Source organism: Callospermophilus lateralis, chromosome 1 (genome assembly GCF_048772815.1).
Source record: "Callospermophilus lateralis isolate mCalLat2 chromosome 1, mCalLat2.hap1, whole genome shotgun sequence".
NCBI lineage: Eukaryota > Metazoa > Chordata > Mammalia > Rodentia > Sciuridae > Callospermophilus > Callospermophilus lateralis.
This window is the reverse complement of record NC_135305.1, coordinates 57,581,151-57,605,093: the sequence shown is the minus strand read 5'-3', so window position 1 is coordinate 57,605,093 and position 23,943 is coordinate 57,581,151. Positions and strand designations below refer to the sequence as shown.

Genomic DNA, 23,943 nt, shown 5'->3' with positions numbered 1-23,943 from the left:
GAATCTCAAAGTGTTCAGAAGTTTAAGCTAAACTTCTTAGAAAATCTCATCTACTTTACAATTTAATAAACTCATGTTTGTCTAGTGTTATTCAACTAACATCAAAATGTGAATAACTTTCTTTTTTTTTTTTTTAGGATTTAAATCTTTTTTCCCCCATATCTTTATTTATTTTTATGTGGTGCTGAGGATCAAACCCAGTGCCTCACATGTGCAAGGCAAGTGCTCTGCCCCTGAGCCACAGCCCCAGCCCTAAATGTGAACAACTTTCAAAGGATTAAAAGCTATGACTTTTTATTATATGTTTCATTAATAAATAAAGATGGAGGTTAGATTTATAACAGGAATAACACATGAAGGCTGAATAACACAATAATTCTTTTTTTCTTCTTATTCTCAGTACTGGGGTGCTGAACCCAAGGGTGCTATACCACTGAGCTATACCAACACTTTTGTTGGGTACTAGGGATTTAACTCAGGGGCACTTAATAACTGAGCCACATCCCAGCCCTTTTTGCTTTTTGAGATTGGGTCTCACTAAGTTGCTTAGGACCTCACAAAATTGCTAAGGATAGCCATGAACTTGGAATCCTCAAGCCTTAGCCTCCCAAGTTAATGGTATTACAGGTATGCACCACCACACCCAGTCCGGATACTTTTTATTTACTGAGACAGAGTCTCACTAAGTTGCTGAGGCTGGCCTCAAACTCCTGCGTCAGTCTCTGGAGTCTCTGGGTTCACAGACATATGCCACCACACCCAACCGTGCCAATCACAGATATGTGAGTAACAATAATTCTCAGATTGAGGTTTTGATCCTCCTCTTATCTTGCCCATGTATCAATGAAGATCACAACTGCCTACCCAATCACTCAAGCTAAAAGTCTAGGAGTTAATCTTGATTCATTTCTTTGCCCAGGTTTAATAAAATAACTTCATCTAAGGCACTGATACCTATTATAAATGATATATGAAACTCCTCTCTCTTCCTTCCTCATTCATTCATCCTCTGTACCCCACAAAGTTATTCATTTATTCACTCATTCTATTCCATCCCCTGACAGCATGACTAAGAGTAGCTACATCATGACTCAGGATTGGGAATTCTGATTGTGGGGGTGGGAAACAAGCAATCAAGGTACTAGGAAATTTTGAAACAAGATGTGTCCAGGAAGAAGGCCGGCCAGAAATGGTACTGGGGAGAGCCAAAACCAGCAAGAAAAACATGGGTTCCTGCAGAGAGGCCCTAGGATATGGAAGATGCCACAGAAAGTAAAGAGAAGCCACATTCCATCCATCCCTTTCTAAAGTTTCCTTAGGGCAGGCTTGGATCCAGAAAAGAAGATAAAGTTTTAAGCTGTCCCTTCCTTGATCCCAGAATCCATGTTAACAGCAGAGTTCTAGGGTTCAGCTCCCTTAAGGAAAAAAATCAGCTCTTGTGGTTTAGTGTAGGAAAAAAACCAGTTACCCCAACGCCTAGTACACAGCAGACACTAAACCAAATATGACAACATATTTCTAGAAGGTTCCACAATGTCAGTCTAGCCTTACTTCTCCCATTGCCCTTCGTGCCATCTACTGTCCTGCTTAAAGGTTCCTCACCATTCCCTGCACTTGCTGCCTCCAGGCCTATGCTATGCCCTTGATCCCCCTCTGGAAATAATTTCCTCTTGCCTTTTCATAAGCAAGTTCAAATGTTATTTTTCCATGCTATTCTGATTATTGAGGATCACCCATGATTTTCTGAGACCGATGAATCTGTCCCACATTACAGCCATTTCCCCTTCCAATATCTGTATCATGTATACATCTATATTCCACAGGAATGGAAGCTGCCTTGAGGGGGGAGACATGATGGTTCATTTTTCTACTCCCCACTCTATGTACACAGATTTTTGGTTATACAAACACATGCTTCGTTAACTACAATGATTAGTAGTCCAAAAAAATAACTTGCAACAAGGGTTTTTCACTGTATGTGAATATTGTTTTACTGATTAAGAAGGTTTAACACCCTAATTCATGTCATGATTGTGATGACTGCAAAGGGTCTGACTCCACAGTCTGTTTCTGAAAGCATTGCTAGGAGACAGTGATGCCTGAATCCCATCAGTGGTCACACACATCATCAAAGTTATTTTTATCATGATCAAACTCACCTCATTTGCTAAGGCAAAAGTTCCCCAGTGAATTGCCACGGATTTCTTTGTTTGAACATCGATGTGAATCCTGACAGCTTCTTCTGGGTCTACATGCTGGTATTTCATAAACCACCTGATAAAACACAGCAATTTATTAATTCTGGTTTTCAAATACACTCTGGATTCTAATTTTTGCTTTATCTAATCAGACTTTAAGACTCCACACAGACCTGTGGGTTGTTTGAGAAATAAGAATCATCTCAGTTTGGGTATTCTGACTTTGCCTCCCTATTCTTCACTTGATTTTTAATTAGTACACCTAAGAATTGGGCTAAACTGCCAAAAGAATCAGCAACATACACTAGTGGTACCTCAACCACTTATCAGGCCCTGGACTTACATAGAGAACTTTAAATAAGTACTGCTACTCAGCCTGTGCCCTCAGTGCTTCTGTTTTAATTGTTCTGGGTTGGGACATGAGCATCATAAAACTGAACATTGAGGTGTTTGGTTTCATAAGAAGGGAGGCCTGCGTAATGGACGAATGATTCGAGATAATGCAGAAGCACTGAAAGGTTGCAAAGAACAAGGACCCAGGCAGGAGGCAGGCCTGGCTGTGAATTCCAGCCCTTGCAGTTCCTGGAAGGCCTTCAGAAGGTCCCTTCTAATTCTCTGAACTTCAATTTCCTTGTTGTTAAGTATAAATTTAGACCTATTCCGGGTAAAGGTTATTACAAGGATTAACAAAAACAATGTTTATAAAAGCATGAAGCATACTAGCTATTCCATAAAATTCTCCCAGAAAACTACAGTTGACAAAAATCAACACTTTCAGGAAAAAAAAAAATACTATATTAGGAAAAAACATTATCTACAAGCAAACCTTTTGCTTTTCAAGCCATCAGTTTGTTGGAGGAATAACAACACTGTCTACCTGATCCACCAGGGAGGGTCTACTAATGCTACGGAAAAACTAATGAGCCTGGATTCAGCACAGGTGCTTCTGCAGTTCAGGGAACATCATGTAGGAATTCATCCATCTGTAATAGCCAAAGGGTGTTATTTACCGCCAGCAGTTGCTGGGTCCTAAGAGAGCCCAAAAACAAAGCCACTGTGTTCTCCCCAACAGAAGATTACAGAAGCACTGTTCTGCCATATCTCCTGGCACAGAATTCAGGGCAAGATGAAAACAGTTTGAGGGGTGCGTCTTTATTGATTTTTTGAAAGATCCTACTGCAAATGAAAGGGATAGAAATTCCTTTCTATTCTCATGTCTATCTGAAATAAGTTTAAATTTTTGACTATGATGAAACAATTAAAATTTTAAATCCCAACAGACTTGGTGACAAGAGATCTCAAAAGTAAGGACAAAGCATTCCCAGCATATGACTGAAAGTCGTTTTTGTAATCATATCACGTTTGTAGAGCACTCTCAAGTTTGTTGAATGGATACTTTATTTCTGAAACTGTTAGTACTGATCAGAGAAATGAACTACCCAGAATAGGCTGCCACATTTAACTCTCTACAGCAAATAACATCTTCCCTGCCCTTCTCCTGTCTTAGAAATAAACATGGCCCAATGCAAGCAGGAAGGAAGAAGTAGGTAAATGTGTATATGGTTTGGTTTATCAACACAAGCACATATCTAATATGTACATTGCTACTTATGAAGACTTACTCTCATAATTACAAATTAGAAATATTCAGTTATTTTAAGAACATGTACTGAGTAAAGATCATTATCATACAAAATTGATTAAACCAGGCTGGGGCTGTAGCTCAGTAGCAGAGTGCTTGCCTAGCATGTGTGAGGCACTTGGTCCAATCCTCAGCACCACATAAAAATAAATAAAGGCATGCTCTCCATCAACAACTATAAAAAAAGATTTTTTTTTAATTGATTAGAACAGTTCTTAAAAAAACACAGGTTGATATTTTTAGAGGCTTCATTATAACTAGAATTATTTAAGTGGAGAAGTGAAATTCAAGCACTAATATTGATTTATGATAATTTTAATAATTATCAGGCACTAAAACATTAAAATATATAGCCTCCAAATTAAGTAAACTAGCAAAAAAAACATAAAAGGGAAAAATAAATGTTAATAAAGATAGGGAAAAATGGAGTTAGTGAACTTAAAAGGTTAACAAATAAGTACAACAAAACCAAATGGAAACAAAAGATAAGATTCATATATTCCATCTATGTGTTAGAGAAACACTAGGTGTTCTATTTTGTTGGATCACCTAAATAAAATGCAGTTGTACCCATGTATGCAAGCACTGTAAAATGCAAAAGAATCATTTTTTAAATAAAAAAATTTAAATTAGCCCTTACTTTGTTACTATCAGTATTTGTTTTCTCTTTACTATACATAAAATCAGAATTGACTGAAATCTAACTGAATTCTCTGAAATCACTTCTCTTTTCCCTAAATATACAGTGTTAAGGTAAATGCAGATGTTCTCCTAGGTCTCCAGCCATATGTGGCCGAGAGCTGCTCTGGAAGTAAGTGATGAGGACACAGTGGCTGAAGGATGAGCAGAGAGTAGTGTGACCTCATGACCACACACACAGACTAAAAGGCTGAAATGCCACAGGCCAGCTCCGGCTTTCTCTCTACTCCACTCAGGAGAGCTACAGGACAAGGGATTGGTGCGTTCCAATCATGGAGTGAACTGTAATTATACAAGAAAGAATATTCCATGTGAAAGAAAGAACAAGAGTTAGGTTTGATTGCTGGCTTACAAGTTTTAACTTTAGTTGGAATGGTACATGAACTTCATGTGAGGTATGTTATTTCTTTATGCCCTGGTCCTTCTTGATTTGGAATAATTACATAAAGGATATCCTATGATTAAAATATTTAAAATTTAATAATATCTAACTGAATTTGACCCACAAAGCCCCATCAATGTATAACAAAGCTCACCATTACATAGTTTCACAAAAATCATATCCTTTAAATTTCTAAACTTATCATGCAGCCAAAGTGTTTTCTTTGGAAATTTACAAACCTTGGTTCATAAGCTCCAATGGGAATAGCAGCAAGGTCAAAAGGTCCAAACCTTTTTCCTATCTCTTCAAAAGCAGGGCAATAACCAGTATCTCCAGCAAAAAAAAATCGATTCCAAGGCCCCAAGACAGACCAGCTTCCCCAGAGAACCTTGTTGTCATCCATTAGGGTCCTTTTACACCAGTGCTGGGAAGGTGTAAAGACAAAGGTGACCTTGTCGTGGCCAGGGACACAATTCTCCTCCCACCAGTCCAGCTCAATCACGTTCTCACAGCCACATTTTTGCATCCAGTCGAGGAGACCCAAAGGCACAAACCATCTCAACTCATTACCAAATCGCTCATTCAAAGCAATGACAGAACTGTAGTCCAGGTGGTCATAGTGGTTGTGGCTGATAAGGACTGCATCTATTCGGGGGAGTTCATTTATTGTGCATGGGGGACAACGGAATCGCTTTGGACCCATGTACTGCGATGGAGAAGCACGAGAGCTGAAGATAGGATCTGTGAGAAATATGAGTTCGTCCATTTCCACCATCAGCGTGGCGTGTCCCAGCCATGTGACCCTTAAGCCAGCTTCCCTCACTCCAGCTTCTCCAGGGTCATTGACAAAATATGGTTTAAGCACTGGGAGTTCTTTGTCAAGTTCCTGTGTATACAAAGAAACACAAAGCAGCAGTGAGAAAAAGAAAGGCATTATATCACCCCAGCCCAGAAGGTCTATTTTGGAACAACTGACATTTTCAATGAATGAATTTGCTATTTTTGCTTTTCTCTTGAAAATGCATATTTAACTTCTTTTTTGATCAGAATAATATATTCAGATTATTATCTTCTTAGTCTTAAATGCAACAGGCAAAGGTAAAATTAAACTTAAAATTTTTAATACAGCTAAATTAAGTTATTTTAGCGGCTTTCTTTTGAATCCCGGAAGCAGACTGGCTGGGATGTAGTTATTTTGCTTCACTCAGCTGATGTACTTGGTGCTGAAAATGGCCTCAGAAGCAGGTCTTTGTCTAAAATAGTAAAGAAAGCTGATGACGACTTATTTGTAGCTCTTGGATGGCAGATACGAACCCGACTTTTTGAGCTCATATGATTCAGTGTGGAGCACCATGATGATTCCTGGACAAATCACATTCATCAATGTTCTTCCTTTCCTTACCCACTGATCAAACCTTAGAGAAATATGATTACTCCCTGCGACAAGATGACCGTTTGGCAGGAGGTGGTAAATAAATATACATCAAAAGTGTGGCAAGTATTGTTCCTTTGGCTACATGACATTTTATATTTAGATTAAGACTGACCAACAAAAACCTATGGCCTAGCATCAGTCCTGGCTTTTATAAAACTGCTTTTACTGAACTGTGACCTGGTGTCCTGCCATACAGAAGCATCGAGGTCTCTGGGAAGCTGCTTCTTGGATCCTGCCATGCATGCTGAAGACTTGTGCCACCTCCACCTTCCCACTGACCCCAGAAACATCTCAATTCTCAGTAACCGGAAAAGCTCTTCTCTGGAGCAATTGCCTTTCTCATTTGATGATCACTGGGAGTCGTAACATTTCATGTTTCTTTCCCCTTTGCTGTGACCAGGAAGTTTAAAGCAAAATCTGAAGGGCATGATGGAATGTAGTTCCATACTTCTTCTTGGCTTTATTTTTCTACCCTAGTAGTCTCTTTGCTCTTATATGCTCATTCATTTTTCACTGCTACGTGCATTTTTATAAGTTTGCCTCAAATCAGTTTTGAAAACTGAGGTGTGAGATAAGTAATTAAATAAAATATGATGTGCTGTAGCCTAAGAAGAAGGAATAAAGAGCCCACTTGCCAGTGGCATCACAGATGCAATGATCTGTGTGACTGCTGAAGAATGATGAGAAATTCATGATGGAGAGAAAAGGAAGAAGCTACCCATGCAAAGACACAGAGCCAAACAGGAACATGGCGTCTGGGGGCAGGGAACAAACCAAATCTATCTAAGGGATAAGAATACACTAAGAGCCTCCCCCACTCCACCCACAGACAATGAAGAAGCATCTTTTTATACATGCAGACACAAAGACATGACCTCATTTATGTTTCAGCAATGCTAGAGTCTAATGATGACCTAAAAGGTATCCCAACATTGTCATGTTTTGAAGAGATGAAGACCTAATAAAAGAGACAGCAGTGGGCTTGGACAAGAGAGCCGATGGGAGATGCTGGTGAAGGAAAACTGAGAAATTACCAGAACCATCTAAATGGAAGAGAAGCATCAGCACAGGAGGAAGACATAAAAAGATTTCTCTTAGTCCAAGTCTTTTTTTTTTTTTTTAAGAGAGAGAGGGAGAGAGAGAGAGAGAGAGAGAGAGAGAGAGAGAATTCCAATATTTATTTTTTAGTTATCGGCGGACACAACATCTTTGTTTTGTATGTGGTGCTGAGGATCGAACCCAGGCCCCACGCATGCCAGGAGAGCGCGCTACCACTTGAGCCACATCCCCAGCCCAAGTCTTAGTCTCCTCAATGCAAAACAGGTATAATAACTGAACACAAAGACCTGAATTAGCAGTGGCTGGCATACCATAAGTGCTAAAAGCAAGCAAGCCTAAACTCTGATAACCAATCACCATCCATCTTATCAGTCTCTTGGATTTTGCAAAGCCACAACCTACTTGCAATCTTAAGTAACATCCAGATACTTCAAAGCTCTCTCAATTATTCAACTATCTTCCTGTCAACTCAGTCCACACACAAGAGCCAAACAGTCCTCAAGAACAGTCTACTCAAGGCACAACCCTTCCACCACCAAAACATCTTCCATGGCTTTCCACCTGACAAAGCCCATCCCACCTCCTGAGCCCAGCACTGCCCAGGCCAGCTCACCAGCTGATCCACACTATTCCTCTGCATATACTGTGTCCCACCTACACAGAACCACTCACCACTCTTGGACTGAGTTTAAGAACCCTGTGTGGTACTGATTCCATTTCTCCAGTTAAGTTTTCTTCCCCTCTCATCCCTATGAAGTCACAATCAAATTGCACATCCTTCCTGAGACCATTCCTGGGTCTCAGGTCTTGGAAGCACTCATTCCTGCCTCTCAACATTCATGCCTCTCTGTCCACACATTTCCTCTGGATGTTTTCGTTATATGTAGACAAGATTCATTCCATCTATTATGCAGCTTGAAATCATTCACAGTGCATGGTTTGGTGATTTCCACATAGCATGTACTCAATAAAATTTGTTGGATGAATGAATGTCAATTTTTCAATCAGTTCTCAAATCTGGTAAAGAGAATAACAAATGCCATATTTATCAAGAACTGAGGAGATGGAGAAATGAATAAAAGCTGAGGGCCTACCAAAAGTTAGGCATCATACCAGTCCTGGAATGATGATGAGGATGAAGTATCTAATATATCAAATACTTTAGTATAAAATAACATTAACAACAGCTACCATTTATGGAGTTTCTATATGCTCAATACTATTTGCTTCATAGATTTTTAAAAATATTTATTTACTTATTTTTAGGTGTAGATGAACACAACGCCTTTATTTTATGTGGTGCTGAGGACCAAACCCAGGTCCCGCCCGTGCTAGGTGAGCACTCTACCACTGAGCCACAATCCCAGCCCATAAATTTTTTTTAAATTTAATACTGACCAAGACAAGACACTAGAAGTAAGTATTGTGAACTGTCTCCTTTTTAGTTTCCCAGTACCAGGGATTGAACCCAAGGGTGCTCAACAACTGAGCCTCATCTCCAGTCCTTTTTAAATTTTTTACTCTGAGACAGAGTCTTGCTAAGTTGCTTAGGGCTTCACTAAGATTCTGAGGCTGGCCTTCAGTTTGTGATCCTCCTGCCTCAGCCTCCTGGGCCACTGGGATTACAGGCATGCGCCACCACAGCCAACTGAAATGTCTCCATTTTCACAGAACAGAAGAAGAACTAGTTAACAGCACTCACACAAGATCTCCCTGCTGGTCTCCATGTTTACTGCTTCCCTCCACCATACTTTCACACTTGATCTCACTTAATACAGTCTATTTTTGTTTGTTTGTTTTTAAAGTAACAGCTAAGGGATCAAGTGGGGGAGAATAAGTAGAGATGGAGTACAAAAGATCAAAAGAAAACACTTGGGAATAATGGATATGTTCCTTATCTTAATTGTGGTGATCCCTCATCCCCAAGTGCTCTAGGTATTTGTATATGTGTGTGTACATGCATATAAAAATACATACAAGCACACACACATATGTATGTCAAAACTGATCAAATTATACATTTTAAATATGTGCAGCCCAGATTATGTTAACAAAACTATTGAAAATGTTTAAAGTAACACTGTCTTTAAACAGTACATCAAAATCTCCTATAACAAAATACCCTGAAAGCTGGGTGGTTTTTTTTTTTTTTTTTTTTTTTTCTGCTCTAAAAGCTGGTAGCTTTGACTTACTGTCTAAAGGTATTAAAGTGATTTTAAAAAGTATTAAAAGATAAAATGCTAAATAAAGCCAGTCACAAAGGCCCACATGCTGGATGATTCCATGTAGGTGACATATCCAGAACAGGCAAGTCCAGAGAGACAGAAAATAGATCCGTTGTTCCCAGGGCACAAGGGAGGGTAAGGGAACTGGACAGGGATGACTCAGGGCATGGGCTTCTTTTAGGGTTGACAATAGGTTTCTTCGGGAGATAAATAAAAATTATGGTGATTATTGCACAACTCTGTGAATATACTAAAAACCACTGACTTGTGGATTTAAAATGGGTTGATTACATGGTATGTGAGTTACATCTCAACAAAGCTATTTCAGAAGGAGGTAAAAAGGCGACAGGAGAGCTGAACTAACAGGTACGCTTTTCTTCATGTTCCTTCCTTCATGGTGTGTAGTTTCCATTCCCATCACACAAGAGTAACTTATTTTTAAGAACTTGCTCTCTAGCACTACTATCCCATAAGACTCAAAGACATGGAATCTATGTTGAGATTCCAAAGGAAAAAAATATATCATCTTTTACTTTCTACCCTAATCACTAAAGTTTGAAAAAGCATGTGGAAAAGGGATTGGGTTATAGAAAGGGTGTTGGAAGACCACTGAGGGTCTTTTCCTCAGGAAAACTACATTGGGAAGTCACAGAAAAGCAATAAAATAGTAATCACAAATACTCAGGAAGTCAAGCAGTTGGAAAAAAAAAAAAGGTATTACTAATATCAGGGTGAAAAAAAGCATATAAGAAAGGAGACATGGCCAAAGTTTACATTATTTTCATCAATGAAAAATATCAATACAATGACAAAAATGTTACCAGTGAAATCAGAAAGGTAATCAGAGTTAATGATGTTATACTGTAGACATCAAAATAACTAGAGAGGAGGATTTTGAATGTTTTCATCACAAAGAATTGATAAATGTTTGCTAGGATGGATAACCTAAATATTCTAAAACATCACACTGTATTCTATAAAGATGAACAAGCCTTATCTATCAAAAACTAAAAAATAGTGTCAGGCCTAAAGTCCCAAATAGTCAAGAGGCTGAAGCAAAAGGATCGCTTGAGCTCAGGAGTTTGAGGCAAGCCTGGGCAACATGGCAAGATCTCATCTTAAAAAAAAAAAAAATAGAATATAACTACTGTAGCAGAAGAGATCAAGTTACTCTGATATCCAGGATAGAAGTCAGTATTAGAAAATGCCAAGAAATGGCGTATATTCTTTTTCCTTTGAAATAGGAAGGTAAACTCCAGAGGAAACAATTTAAAATCACTGAAAGCTGTTGCCTTTAAGGAGCAGAAATGGTGGCAGGGGCTAGTTAGAGGACTGGCATTTTCCTTATAAGCCTTACAGTACTATGTCTTTTTAAAAACTATACGTACTTTTTTTTCTTGCTAAAAATTAAAAAGCATCTGTACATGTATACCTATAGTATAATTTGAATATTACCTTTTTTTCCAAAGGGCATCCTATTCCTCAATGTCATACATCTAAGAATTCACTATATTTTCAAAATAATTTCATGTATCATGTGAACCTCAAAACAAGACTAGTGACCCACTCTAGTTTATTGTCACTTTATAGGAAAAAAAGATGAAGTTTGTGTTGGTCAGCTTTCCATAACTATAACAAATATCTGAGCTAAATCAACTTATAAAGAAAAAAAGATTTATTTTGGCTCATAGTTTGGGATTTTCAGTCCATGATTTAATAGCCCAATTTTTTTATGGGCCTGTGGCAAGGCAACACACCATGGTAGGGAATACTCCACAAAAATCCCTCACCTCCTGGCTGGGAAGAGAAAAAAAAGGAAGAGACCAGGGTCCCACAATCCTCTTTGTGAGCATGCTCCCAATGACTGGACCCCACTGTGCTAGGCTCCACCTCTTAAAGATTCCACTACTGCTAAGCATGGTGAAGCACATCTGTAATCCCAGCTACCCAGGAGGCTGAGGTAGGATGACTGCATAGTTGCTACCATGAGCAACTATGGGAGAACCTATCTCAAAATAAGATTTTTTTAAATATATTTTTTTTAGTTGTAGTTGGACACAATACCTTTGTTTTGTTTATTTATTTTTTATGTGGTGCTCGCATGCTAGGCGAGTGCTCTACCACTGAGCCACGACCCTAGTCCCTCAAAATAAGATTTTTTAAAGGGCTAGTGATGTAGCTCAGAAGTAGAGTGCTTCCTCTGCACCAGGCCTTGGATTCAATCTCCAGTACTGCAACAACAACAAAATGTTGGATCCACACCTCTCAATAGTGCCAAGCTGGAGACTAAGTCTTTAATATGTGGGACTTGGAGAGACAGTTAAGAGCCAAACTATCACAGAATTCCTTGAGGGATTGTGATATAAATAAGGTCACACAGTCAGTAAGACTCCTAAACCTAACCCCAGTTCCTGAACTCCTGATGCTGTGGCAGCCTGTTCTGGGTTTCTCAGACTCCAATCAGATGTCCTGTGTTTACTTCTATAGTAGTAACCAATTAGGCCAGCTTCCTTCAACTAATGAAACCCAGGAAGTGCCTGCCTCCCTCCCACTTTGAAATTCTCCAATAGTCTCATTTCCCCACACTATCAGTGACTGTGATCAACAATAAAAATCAGACAAGGTCACTGAGCCAACAATAGCACAAAGCAATGACAGCATCTGAACAGCGTCCAGCTGTGAACTGGCAATGCTGTGCTAAATCACCAGCAGAGAACGGCCCAAGGAAAGAGACCCTGCTTCTGACTAGGCAACTAAATTACGCAGCTCTGCTTATGACCCACTTTCATTTTATTTAGACCTATTAGTTAATGTATACTTTAATTATATGCTTCTTCCAAAACATTTTCATATTTATATAACTAAATAAATAAACAATAGAGGATGATAAAATCTCATAGTATATAATTATCCCATATACATCATATTATTCTCTTTCCAAAAAAAAATTTTTTTTAGTTATAGTTTACTTACTAAATGCTAGCTTCCAAATTTCTAACAAAAAAAAAAATCTAGAAATCTGAATTCTGAGTCTACCCAACCATATGAAGCAGGTCTTCTGCACACACTTCTTCATGTTTATTTTCTGGAAAACGCAGAGCTCTCTCACATTTGGGAGCCAGCAAAAGTTAATCATTTCAGCAATTTATTTAAAGAGTTTAAATAAAGAGTTATGGTTATTCCAGAAATATGAGAGGTTAACATGAATTTGACCTACTTCTGGGCTTTGACTGAAAACAAGGAGGAAACAAGACAGAAATAAAAGAGATCAGAAACAAAAATAAGTTGAAATAGTGCAAAAGTGTTTTTTCTCTCTTATATGACACTGAATTTGTTTTTAAGGTGCACACTTAGAGACATGAAGCCTCCTTTGGCATTTTTTTTAAATATCCTAACTTAAAGACCAAAGAATAAACCTTTTACATCATTAAAGAATGCAACTCTAACTTCCTTCTGTTTTGTTATTCTCCATTGCACTTACCATGTTTCAATATACCACACAATTTACTTATATATTTTGTTTATTGTCTATTTCACTAAACCTAAGGTCCAAGAAAGCCAGCATGTCTTTCTGCTTTGTCTGTGGCTCTGTTTCTAACACATAATACAAGGTGCCCAGCACATAGCTGCTGCTCAGTAATGCTAGCTAAATAAATGAGTAAAGGAATGGGCTTGACAAGGCCTATAAAAACTGTAAAATTACACAAACAGGCAATGTGCTAATAATGTACATGTGTTTATTTTTCTAAGAAGATGGTCTACGGCTTTCATCAGCTTCTCAAAAAAAGCCAGTATCCAAAAGAGCTCAAGAACCACTGGCTCAGCGAGTCCTCAAGATTCAACCAAGTTTCTCAAATACCTCTTAAATCATTAGAATAGAGAGAGATATTTCACCTTCATGAGGTCATTTGCTCTTTGAAATAAAACAAAACTGAAAGTACTATTATTAGAAGCTGTGGCTCAAAAGCCAGGAAAAATTACCCCAATGCATAGCTTATAGTCCTGACCCTCTGCCCTAATCTTCTTCACAGCTTGATTCCATGTTCTCTCTTAGATAGGGTTCACGTGGGGGGAGAAAAATCTTACTTGTCCCTTTTTCCCAACCTCAAAGCAGAAAATAAGTTTTCATGCCTAATTCTAATAAGGTGTTAAAACACAATATTTTTAGGCTGGGGACATATAGTTCAATGGCACAGCACTTGCATAGCAGGTAAAGTCTCTGGGTTCCATTCCTAGCAACACAGGAATGGAACGTGTGCACACAAGCACATTATCTCTATCTATCTATCTATCTATCTATCGATATAGATACGTGGGGAGGAGGCTGATGGGAGGCATGCAGATAACTTAAGCAAGGAGAAAGGAGAAAAATATGCTACTATACCTGAGAACCACCAACCGCTGCCATTCATACTTTATGAACAAAGTATATCCTACTCATCTAATAATCTGTATGCTAAATGTTAATAAATTTCATCCTAAGTGAGGCTAGTGTATTTAAAGACCAGTAGTCTACAGTCAAGTTTCAAAGGTCTGGAAATATCATCTGAAGATTTCTTTTTCAGTTCTGGAAGTTTATCCAAGGATTAAAAGCCATCCACTCTATGCCATGCCTTACTTACTGCTCATAATCCCCATTCCAAACTTGCCAGGTAACTCCTTTCTAGAATACATCAAACACTTTCTCACCTTCATGATCTTGTTCTTGCCACCCTCTACCTGGAAAACCACTGTCAAAAGACTTCTTAGCTATTTAGGCCCAGTGCAAACAGACACCTCTTCAGTGAAGTCCCATCTAACCCCACTAAGTCAAAATTAATCACTTTCTTTGCTATACCTCTAAAGCACTCCAGATCAGAGATGATTATCCATGTGTACTCTCCTGCTGAACTAGGAACCTGTGAGCACAGGTTATGCTATTTACTTTGTTTGCCCAAAACCTAGCACTCTACCTTATCATAGGATAGAGCAATTAACTAACTTGAGTGTACCACTCATAGCAAAGCTTAGTAATGTATGAATTAAGAGTACAAAGGACTTTGAAAAACAAGTGCTACCTCTTTGGAACACGGAACACTGCTGTGATCCTTCTCCATTATCAGCCATCTGAGAACATTTGAAATAGAGAGGTTTTTCCATGTTGGCCAAGGGTTAACAAATCTACCATCTTTTCCTTTTTTTGACTTAGTTACATCTTCCTCTAGTCTGTAATCCAGCTTGAAGCTTTTCCTAGAAAACCTAGAAAAATTACTTCCTCCAGAATTCGGAGCTGAACTTTGGCGTTTTCTTACTGCTTCTTTAGGATACTGGCTGCTTGTCATCAGGGACTGGCTGCTTTCACTTTCATCCATGTCCTTTGGTGAAGAACTTAAGGAAAAAAAAAAAGAGGGGAGAAGTTTAACATAAAAGCATTAAAACACATTACACAGTATTATTCTTAGTCAATAAAAATTTCCCAAACTGGGCTGGGGATATAGCTCAGTTGATAGAGTGCTTGCCTGGCACATGCACAAAGTCCTGGGTTCAATCCCCAGCACCACACACACAAAAAAAGTCCCAAAATTATAAAAATATTATGTTGTTATTAACTCACACTTTCTTCCTGTGAAATGGTTTTAGAATCCAATATTTCTGCTTGCCAAATAGAAAAGATGTTCACCTTACCTATTAACGTAACAAACCTTTCAAAAATCCCTTTTCTGCTAGAATCTAAAAACAACATATTTCCCTAGCCAGCTTTTAAATATATGAAATCTTCCATTTCAATGACATTCTTTCGATTAAATTAAAGAACCTTCATGAGTCTATAATGTTTTCATATCTAAATTTTTAAAATATTGTTTTTAATAATGCATAGTAAGGATTGCTTCAGGACACCTCAGTAATTAAAGTGACTAACTGTTTGAGTCAGCTTTTTTGCTGCTGTGATCAAAAGACCTGATAAGAACAATTTTAAAGGAGGAAAAATTTATTTGGGGTTCACAGTTTCAGAGGTTTCAGTCCATAGATGGCCAACTTCATTCCTCAGGGCCTGAGGTAAGGCAGAAAGTCAACGTGAAAGTATGTGAGTGAAAGTATGTGACCGTGGAAAGCAGTTCAGAACATGGCCACCAGGAAGCAGAGAAAGCTCTCAACTCACCAGGGACAGAATATTAACCCCAAAGGCACACCCACCACAACCTACCTCCTCCAGCCATACCCTACCTGCCTATGGTTACCAATCCCTTAATCCATTCAAGTGAATTGATGGACTGATTAGGTTAAGGCTCTAGTAACCCAACCACTTCAGTTCTTTTTTTTTTTTTAAATCTGATTTGTTATACATGATGGCAGAATGTGATTCATTTCATATTATATACACAGAGCACAATTTTTCAAGACACGGGTTGTACACAAAGTATTTTCACACCATTCGTATCTTATACATGTACTTAGGGTAATGAAGTCTAACTCATTCCACCATCATTCCTACCCCCTAGCACCTTCCTTTCCCCTCCCTCCCCTTTGCCCTATCTAAAGTTTCTCCATTCCTCCCATGCTCCACCCCCAGTCGATTTTATGAGGCTGCACCCTCATATCAAAGAAAACTTTCAGCCTTTGTTTTTTGGGGATTAGCTTGCTTCACTTAGCATTATATTCTCCAACTTCATCCATTTACCTGCAAATGCCATGATTTTATTCTCTTTTAATTCTCAGTAATATTCCATTGTGTATATATACCAAAGTTTCCCTATCCATTCATCTACTGAAGGGCATCTAGGTTGGTTCCATAATTTAGCTATTGCAATCACTTCAATTCTAAACCTTCTTGCATTGTCTAAACCATAGCTTTTGGGGGTCATTTCATATCTACACCATAACGCACATAACCCCACTAGGCCTAGGAATTTTTACACTGAAATAACCCGATACTAACACCCTTGGAAAGTCCAGTGAGTCCAAGTCTCAGGAAAGGAAATAACACATTGACAGATATTTCAATAATGTATTTAACTGATTAACAATATAAATTTGAATTAATTCAGACTCAGAACTGCCAACTTGGTGTAGTATGTATTCTAACTACGTGACTGTGGACAAGTTTTCTACCTCTCTGTTCCTTTATTTCCTCAACTGTAAAATAGGGATTAAAATGTTTCCTGCCCTCAGGGTTACTGAGCAGGTAAAACAAGTAAAGCATTTGGAAACAGAGTGACACATACACTTGGCAACAGCTCAATGTTGACTATTGTCAATGACTTTGTCCTTACGGCTACTACATCTACCACTACTGACTGCTTGACTCAAGGCATTGAAATTCTTGAATGTGAACTATTCAGGACTGCAGATATATCACACAGTGACAAATAATGTATTAAGAGTGTGAATTTGGGGCTGGGGATGTGGCTCAAGCGGTAATGCGCTCGCCTGGCATGCGCAGGGCGCTGGGTTCAATCCTCAGCACCACATAAAATAAAATAAAGATGTTGTGTCACCCAAAACTGAAAAATAAATTTTAAAAAAATTCTCTCTCTCTCTCTCTCTCTCTCTCTCTCTCTCTGTCTTTAAAAAAAAAAAGAGTATGAATTTAATCTGCCATGAATATCATTTCTTTCCTCTTCTGTTAAACAAACATTTGCTTTCTGCTTAGTTGGTTTACCTACAATACATACATATAACACACTTTATAACCCTAAGAAAATAAGCACAATAACAGAAAGTCAATTATTATTTTTGTGGCTTCAATGGAGATTAAATAGAAATACTGCCCAGCAGAGAAAGGGAAAGAACACAAACCCCAGAAAGTCCACGTATGCTAAACCAAAACTTTTTTTCCCCCAAACTTTAGAGTAAATAGTCTATAGCCTGGGGAGTAATCACATGAAGAAAAGAAACCACAGCAAACAAAAGCTAAAGCACTCACTGCTGCCTGCAGGAATGCCTAACATCTGAGCAAGAGCCTAACAAGCTATATATCTTGGACAAATAACTTAACCTTTCTAATTCTCCATTTTCTCACCTGTAAAATGCCTGCCTATTTGTGGAGGTTTCAAAGGATTAACTGATATAATGTACATAAAGTGTTTGGCACATATAATGCCAATTCCTTTTTCTCTAACCCTGTTAACTGGCCAGACATCTAAATTCTTTAATTACTGTGAGAATTTTAAAGGGATCTGAGTGAGGTATCTCAGCTCCCACAGAATCCCTTTTCTTGGGTTATAATTAAGTCCAAACCCTCAAGGTAGATATTATAATCCCCATTTCTTTAATTGAAGCACTCAGAAGTAAATAGCCTAGTTGAAAGACAACGAGGTAGTGACAGGAAGGAAAAAAAAAACAGAATAAATGCAAGAGTCAAGAAGTTGAGTCAGTAAATCTTGAGAGTATTCAGATGGTCTTGAATTTTTGGACTCTTTGTAGAGCAGGTGGTGGGGGTACATTATAGAGTGGGGGGGTCAGAAATGGCAGCCTCACTGATCAAGTTGGATTTCTGACCCAGTCATGTTCAGATCGTGGGGATGCAAGAATCCAAGAGGATGGCCAGGTGTGGTGGCACACACCTGTAAGCCCAGTGACTTGGAAGGCTAAGGCAGGAGGATCACAAGCTCAAGGCCAGCCTCAGCAACTTAGCAAGACCCTGTCTCAAAATTTAAAAAAAAAAAAAAAAAGGCTGGGGATGTAGCTCAGTGGTAGAGCACCTCTGGGTTCAATCTTTAGTATCAAAAAAAAAAAAAAAAAAATCCAAAAGAATGTTACTCACTGACCCCGCCCAACAGACATACATTACCCTGGGAGCCAACCTGCTTTGGGGGTAGTGAATTGAGAACAGCCCAGAGACATAGGGAGCCTGCTTGAGAGCCTCTAGAGTAAAACAGGAGAGCAAAATGGGTTCAGTGATCTGTTTTTTCCCAAAATAACATGGTTTTTCAAAACTGTTTATTCCTGCTATTTCCATTTTCTTACATCCCATCAATTCCATGGAAACAGGTCCCCATACCTAATGACTATCCTCTCTCACCACCTTCCCATCCTCCCTGCAGAAATCCACACAAAATCGTCTTCGGGGATGATTTTAAAAAGACAAATCTGATACAAACAACAAACCCAAAAGGAAAAACGTCCAAAGGATCCCTTCTGCTTGGCCACCAAAAGTCAGTAAGATGGCTCACAAGGGTCTGGGTTTCTGGCCCTGCCCTCCCCACCTCTGCTCTAAACACACAGCCATGATCTTACTTTCTCAGATGCATAGTGCTCCTCCCTTAGGGGCACCAAATGCTATCATGGGGCCTTTGCATATGATTTTTTAATATCTGTAGGACAGGAAGAGGGAGTGTGTAAAAATGGATATTCACAGATTATGTATTACTAAGACACATGTCAGGCAACACAAAATATGATAACACAAAGCACCATTTCACACCATGCTTTGTAAGTGAAATAATGGAAAGGAGCAGAAGCACGTAGAACCCTGAACCCTAACAATCTGGATTGGTTCTGCCAGAAGCAGTCCATTCAGTGAATGTACAGAAGGACAAGCTCTGCCAACAGGTGCCGCAGTAATGAACTGAACTTCCGCCCACAGAGACACAGGGAACTTGAAAGCCAGGTCATAGAGGTCTGCTCACCAACATCAGTCTTCTGGTCACTCTGTTAGTGGATAGATCAATACCCTCACCATCTGTAATACCACCTGTAAACACCAAAGGTAAAATGACATAAAAACTAGTAGAAGAATGAGTTTTATATATGCTCCTGATAGTAACTAACCAACTTTATTATAAAAAGGACAATTTATTATAAAAAGGACAACATAAATTCTATCCAGTAATCATCAAGCACATTCTCTACATTTCTTTGAATATTAGTTGCCTATTTAATTGCATAAGGACTCAACTCCTGGGTCTTTAACCAAAAAGGGGTCTGGACTGTGACATTTGGTGAAGAGAAGTCAGCCAAGTACAAATATTTTACTTCAATAACTGCACACATGGGCAAAATGCTTTCCAAAAACAAGAATTCTCTATTAAAAAAGCAAATGTTTCATGCTTTGTTTCTTTGACATTTAAGACTTGCCAACTCCCTAGAATTGAATGTACTGCTTTATAATTTAAAAGTTAATTAAAAAGTTAAAGAAAAAAATCATAACACTACAACATGTTTGGGATTTCAACAAATCCATAAATTATAAAATAGCAAATCAGCATTCCTAGAATAGACATTCAATAAATCCTAATTGAGTGACCATCCATTTACAGAACAATCAAGACACTGACATTAAATTTGAGAAGTATTCAGAACTGTTTTTTCAGATATCTGATAGGATAATATTAAATTTGGAATTCTGTATTTTCTTTCCTTATTTTTATCAAAGAGAAGTTTCCTTTTTTTTGTTTTTGTTTTGAGACAAGCTCTTACTATGTCACCCAGTTTGGCCTCAAACTCCTGAGCTCAAGTAATCCTCCCATATCAACCTCCCAAATAGCTGGGACTATAGGTATGCACCACTGCACTCAGCTAGAAAAGGGTCCTTTTACCACACTGCAAGATAACATAGCTAACAAAACCACTGCAGTTCACTGAAATGTCTGCTGAGGGCTTCAGTAGAGTAAGACGGAACTCTTCCCATCTCTCACTTTCCACCAGATACCATGTGAGACCCCACAGACACTGAAAGAACTGGTGGGAGGCAGGTATGTCCAAGCATGGGAAACACACTGGACAATAAAAGGGACAACTTGCTGAGGGAGGCAGACACAAACATCCACAAACCAAGAAAGTTCTGCATTGTTTACCTCGAATTTCATTTTTAACTCACTTTATTAATTTAACCAGTTTGCTAAGAAGCTAAAGGAAAACAAATAGAAAGTTTATTATACAGTGCCAAGGAGTACACTAAACAAAAGTTATGACAACTTGTAAAACAATTATTGAGGAAAAATTATATCAGAGCCGGGCACAGTGGCACCTGGCTGTAATCCAGTCAGATAAGGAGGCTGAGATTCTCTAGGGAGAATCACCAGTGAGTTCAAAGTCAACCTCAGCAACAGCGAGGTGCTAAGCAACTCAGTGAGACCCTGTCTCTAAATAAAATACAAAATTGGGCTAGGGATGTGGCTCAGTGGCCGAGTGCCTCTGAATTCAATCCCCAGTACCACCACCACCACCACTCGCCCTGCCAAAAAAAAAATCAGAATCAATGTCCATGCACAGTACATAGCTCAACACACACATATATTATATAACTCAATATACCTCACCAACAGATTTATGTTCACAAGAGTGAAAACAACATTAGTTGGGAGGGAAGAAAACAGGACTCCAGTCCTACTATTATGTAGAGGTGTTAGTTTTGGGGGACAAACTCAACCTCTAAACTTGGGCTTACTCATCTGTTAAATAAAGATGATAACCTCTAAATATCTTCTTGAAAGACTGTAATAAGCAAATGATGCCATGGGTTAGTGATTCAAGATGCTACAAAATATACCAATTGTTATCTTTACCACTACTTATGTTCAGTAGGAGAGTAAAGAAAACATGGTAAACAGAACTTTCTGATCCATGTGAGTTGTTTTCAGGTGAAAGATATTCTAGAATTATAGATAGATTTAAAAACATAACCAGGCAGAGTGGTACACACCTATAATCACAGTTATCAGAAGCCTGAGGCAGGACAAAGCAAGTTCAAGGTCAGCCTGGGCAATTCAGTAAGACCCTGTCTCAAAAACGGAATGGAGATGTAGCTCAGTGGTAGAGTGCCCTGGGTTCAATACCCAGTACCACCCACACACACAAAGAAAAACTGAGGTTACTAAAATTTTTCCATTTTTCTTCCCTTAATAATTTTATGTAACAAGACTATAAAAGTATGTTTCTTTATCTCTTGTAAAAATTACAGTATTTCCCATTATTTAAAAGAAACTTTAAATTGGCCTCATGCCATATTCATCTATAAGACAAAAATTTACTTGAGACAAATAATTCACAATGAAAATGCTAACTAACCAAAAGCTTATTAGACTAAATAGAGAGTTTAGAAAAGAATGAATGCTAAATACAACTCAATTATTTAGGATACAAATTTGAGAACCCATTTTCTTTCAAAAAGTAATCAAGGCTAACAAATGCTCTTGACCACAAATCACCAAAGGCTTTGAAAATTCATAGTTATTAGATAAAATTCAATACATTAAACGAAAAGTCATATTTTGTAGGCTCTCAACAGATTTTTAAGTCACCAAAATATATCAACATTCTAGGTGCTTCAACTACAATAAGAAGTTTTTCCTAAATTGTTCTAAGATTGTTATAAAACAAAGTAAACAACAAGCTTTAAGAATAAAGTCTTTTTAAAAATACTATTAACAGTATACAAGTGGAATCCTTAGGATAATCAAATTAAAATGTCATATTATGGAAAATTTAGAAAATGTACATAAAATGTTTATTGAGATGACACAGTTATTCCCTATTTAAATGCCTCAAAAATAACACCAAACACAAATTGTACATTCATTTTGGGTATAATCAATAATACTGAAATAACATGCAGAACTGTGTAGTTGAAAAATCTGGGGGAAGATGGGGAGGAAAGAAGACAAAATTGACGCCTACAGAACTTGAAAATATATACCAAATATGCTAGATGATCTTTAAATGCTCATTCACTATTCCTAATCCAAGAATTAACAAAAAAAATATGCTTCCAAAATGTGGTATTCTTTCTCTCTGCTGACTTTGTATTAATTAATTATGCAAAAGAAAAGCTTCCTGTATAAAGCATGACCCATGAGGAAAAGAATGAAGCAATAAGTGTCTTTCTAGGTACTGGAGAGAAAGGATAATGAAAGAGAAAACCAGTGCACAGTTTAACTCTTTCTTTGGCTGTTTTGGCTCCAACTCTTATTCTACTGACTTCAGTAGCCTTTAAAAAGTCACTTATGTATGGGAGACTCACTTTCACTTATCTATAAAAGGAGAGGCCCGGGGCTGGGGATGTGGCTCAAGTGGTAGCCCACTCGCCTAGCATGCGAGAAGCACTGAGTTCAATTCTCAGCACCACATAAATGTAAAGATATCGTGTCCACCTTAAAAAAAAAAAAAAAAAATGGAGAGGCCTGGGCTATACCTCTAAGGCCCCTTCCACTTCTTAGATTCTAACAACCTTTGGCTGCACCAAAAGTCAGCGTAGGCCACGCAACACCTGTCCCCTCCAGTTTCCACTCCCTCAAAGGAAGTTCCTGTGACAGTAGCTCAGGTCCTGCCACTTGCCCCACACTGAACTGGCAAGGGATAAGCAAAGTATTTTCACCTAAGAACAGCAACGTTATCTACTGGAAAAAAAAAAAAAGTGTCATTTCACGGGTGTATCAGGTAGACCAGGAGGTTATTCAGGGCATGAAATTATATTTGATACAAACATCCAGTACACTTTCAACTGTATACATAAGAATCTGACAATTTGTGAGCGCCCCTACTTAAATCATTGTAAAGTCATGTTTAACAAACATTGTTCAAATGTCTACTTTATTTAAGTTCTAGCTCTCGGGGTGCTGTGGAGAATATGGAGCATTTGACCTCCAGGGATTCAAAGTCCTGTAGGGGGAAAAATCATAAGCAACCTCACAGATTGTGGCTTACTATCATATTTCTAGAAGGGTTGGCTCTGAATAATAAAAAATGGCATAATAAGTCATAATGCTAGAATAAGACATTTTTTTTCAAAACCCACTGGCCCAAATCCTCAGAACAGCCAGGAACCCTCCTCCTCCTGTGCTGAGTGGTTTGCCCTGACATAGTCAGTTCTGTGATCCACAGTGTCAGTGACACTGAAGAGGCACATAATCTTCTGAATGTGGTCAACAAGTTAAAGGGCCCCTGATGTCAACAGAGAGGAAGACTGAAAGAAAAAGCAAGGCCCTGATGTCAACAGAGAGGAAGACCGAAAGAAAAAGTAACTAGAGAGGTTACTTGAGCATGAATGAATTGCCAAAAGGGCAAACTTGTTATTCTGCTCTAGATGTCATGCCTGGCCCTTCCTTTCTGAGCAAAGGGTAAATGAGGGAAAACAAAGCCGGCTGTGGGGGCTTTTACAAGGAAACAAGGCCTGGGGTCCTCCCTGGGGCCAGACCCTGCTTACCATCTCCTGCCTCCTTAGCACAGAGTAGGCCTGGAGGCAGCCCCAAAGGTCAACCAATGGAATCCTGAGGTTCAAAGGACTTTGTGACCCCTGAGTTCAATTCAGTATCCTCCATTTAAGAATAGCAGGAAGTATGTAGTAAATTATAAAAGCATATTAAAAATGAACATAATTAAACTGT

The 23,943-nt window shown here is 38.5% G+C and overlaps 1 protein-coding gene across 2 annotated transcripts in view; it reads right to left on the bottom strand.

The window, feature by feature from the left end:
* Positions 1-23,943, bottom strand: part of Napepld (N-acyl phosphatidylethanolamine phospholipase D) — a 37,382-nt gene that overhangs the window by 6,383 nt on the left and 7,056 nt on the right. For both annotated transcript variants that reach the window (XM_076834930.2, XM_076834919.2), the window contains exons 2-4: positions 14,698-15,007; positions 5,161-5,807; positions 2,160-2,274 (exon numbers count right to left, since the gene is read on the bottom strand). In XM_076834930.2, the coding sequence (XP_076691045.2) occupies positions 2,160-2,274; positions 5,161-5,807; positions 14,698-14,991 (1,056 nt within the window). In that variant the 5' untranslated portion in view covers positions 14,992-15,007. The remainder of the gene's footprint in view (positions 1-2,159; positions 2,275-5,160; positions 5,808-14,697; positions 15,008-23,943) is intronic.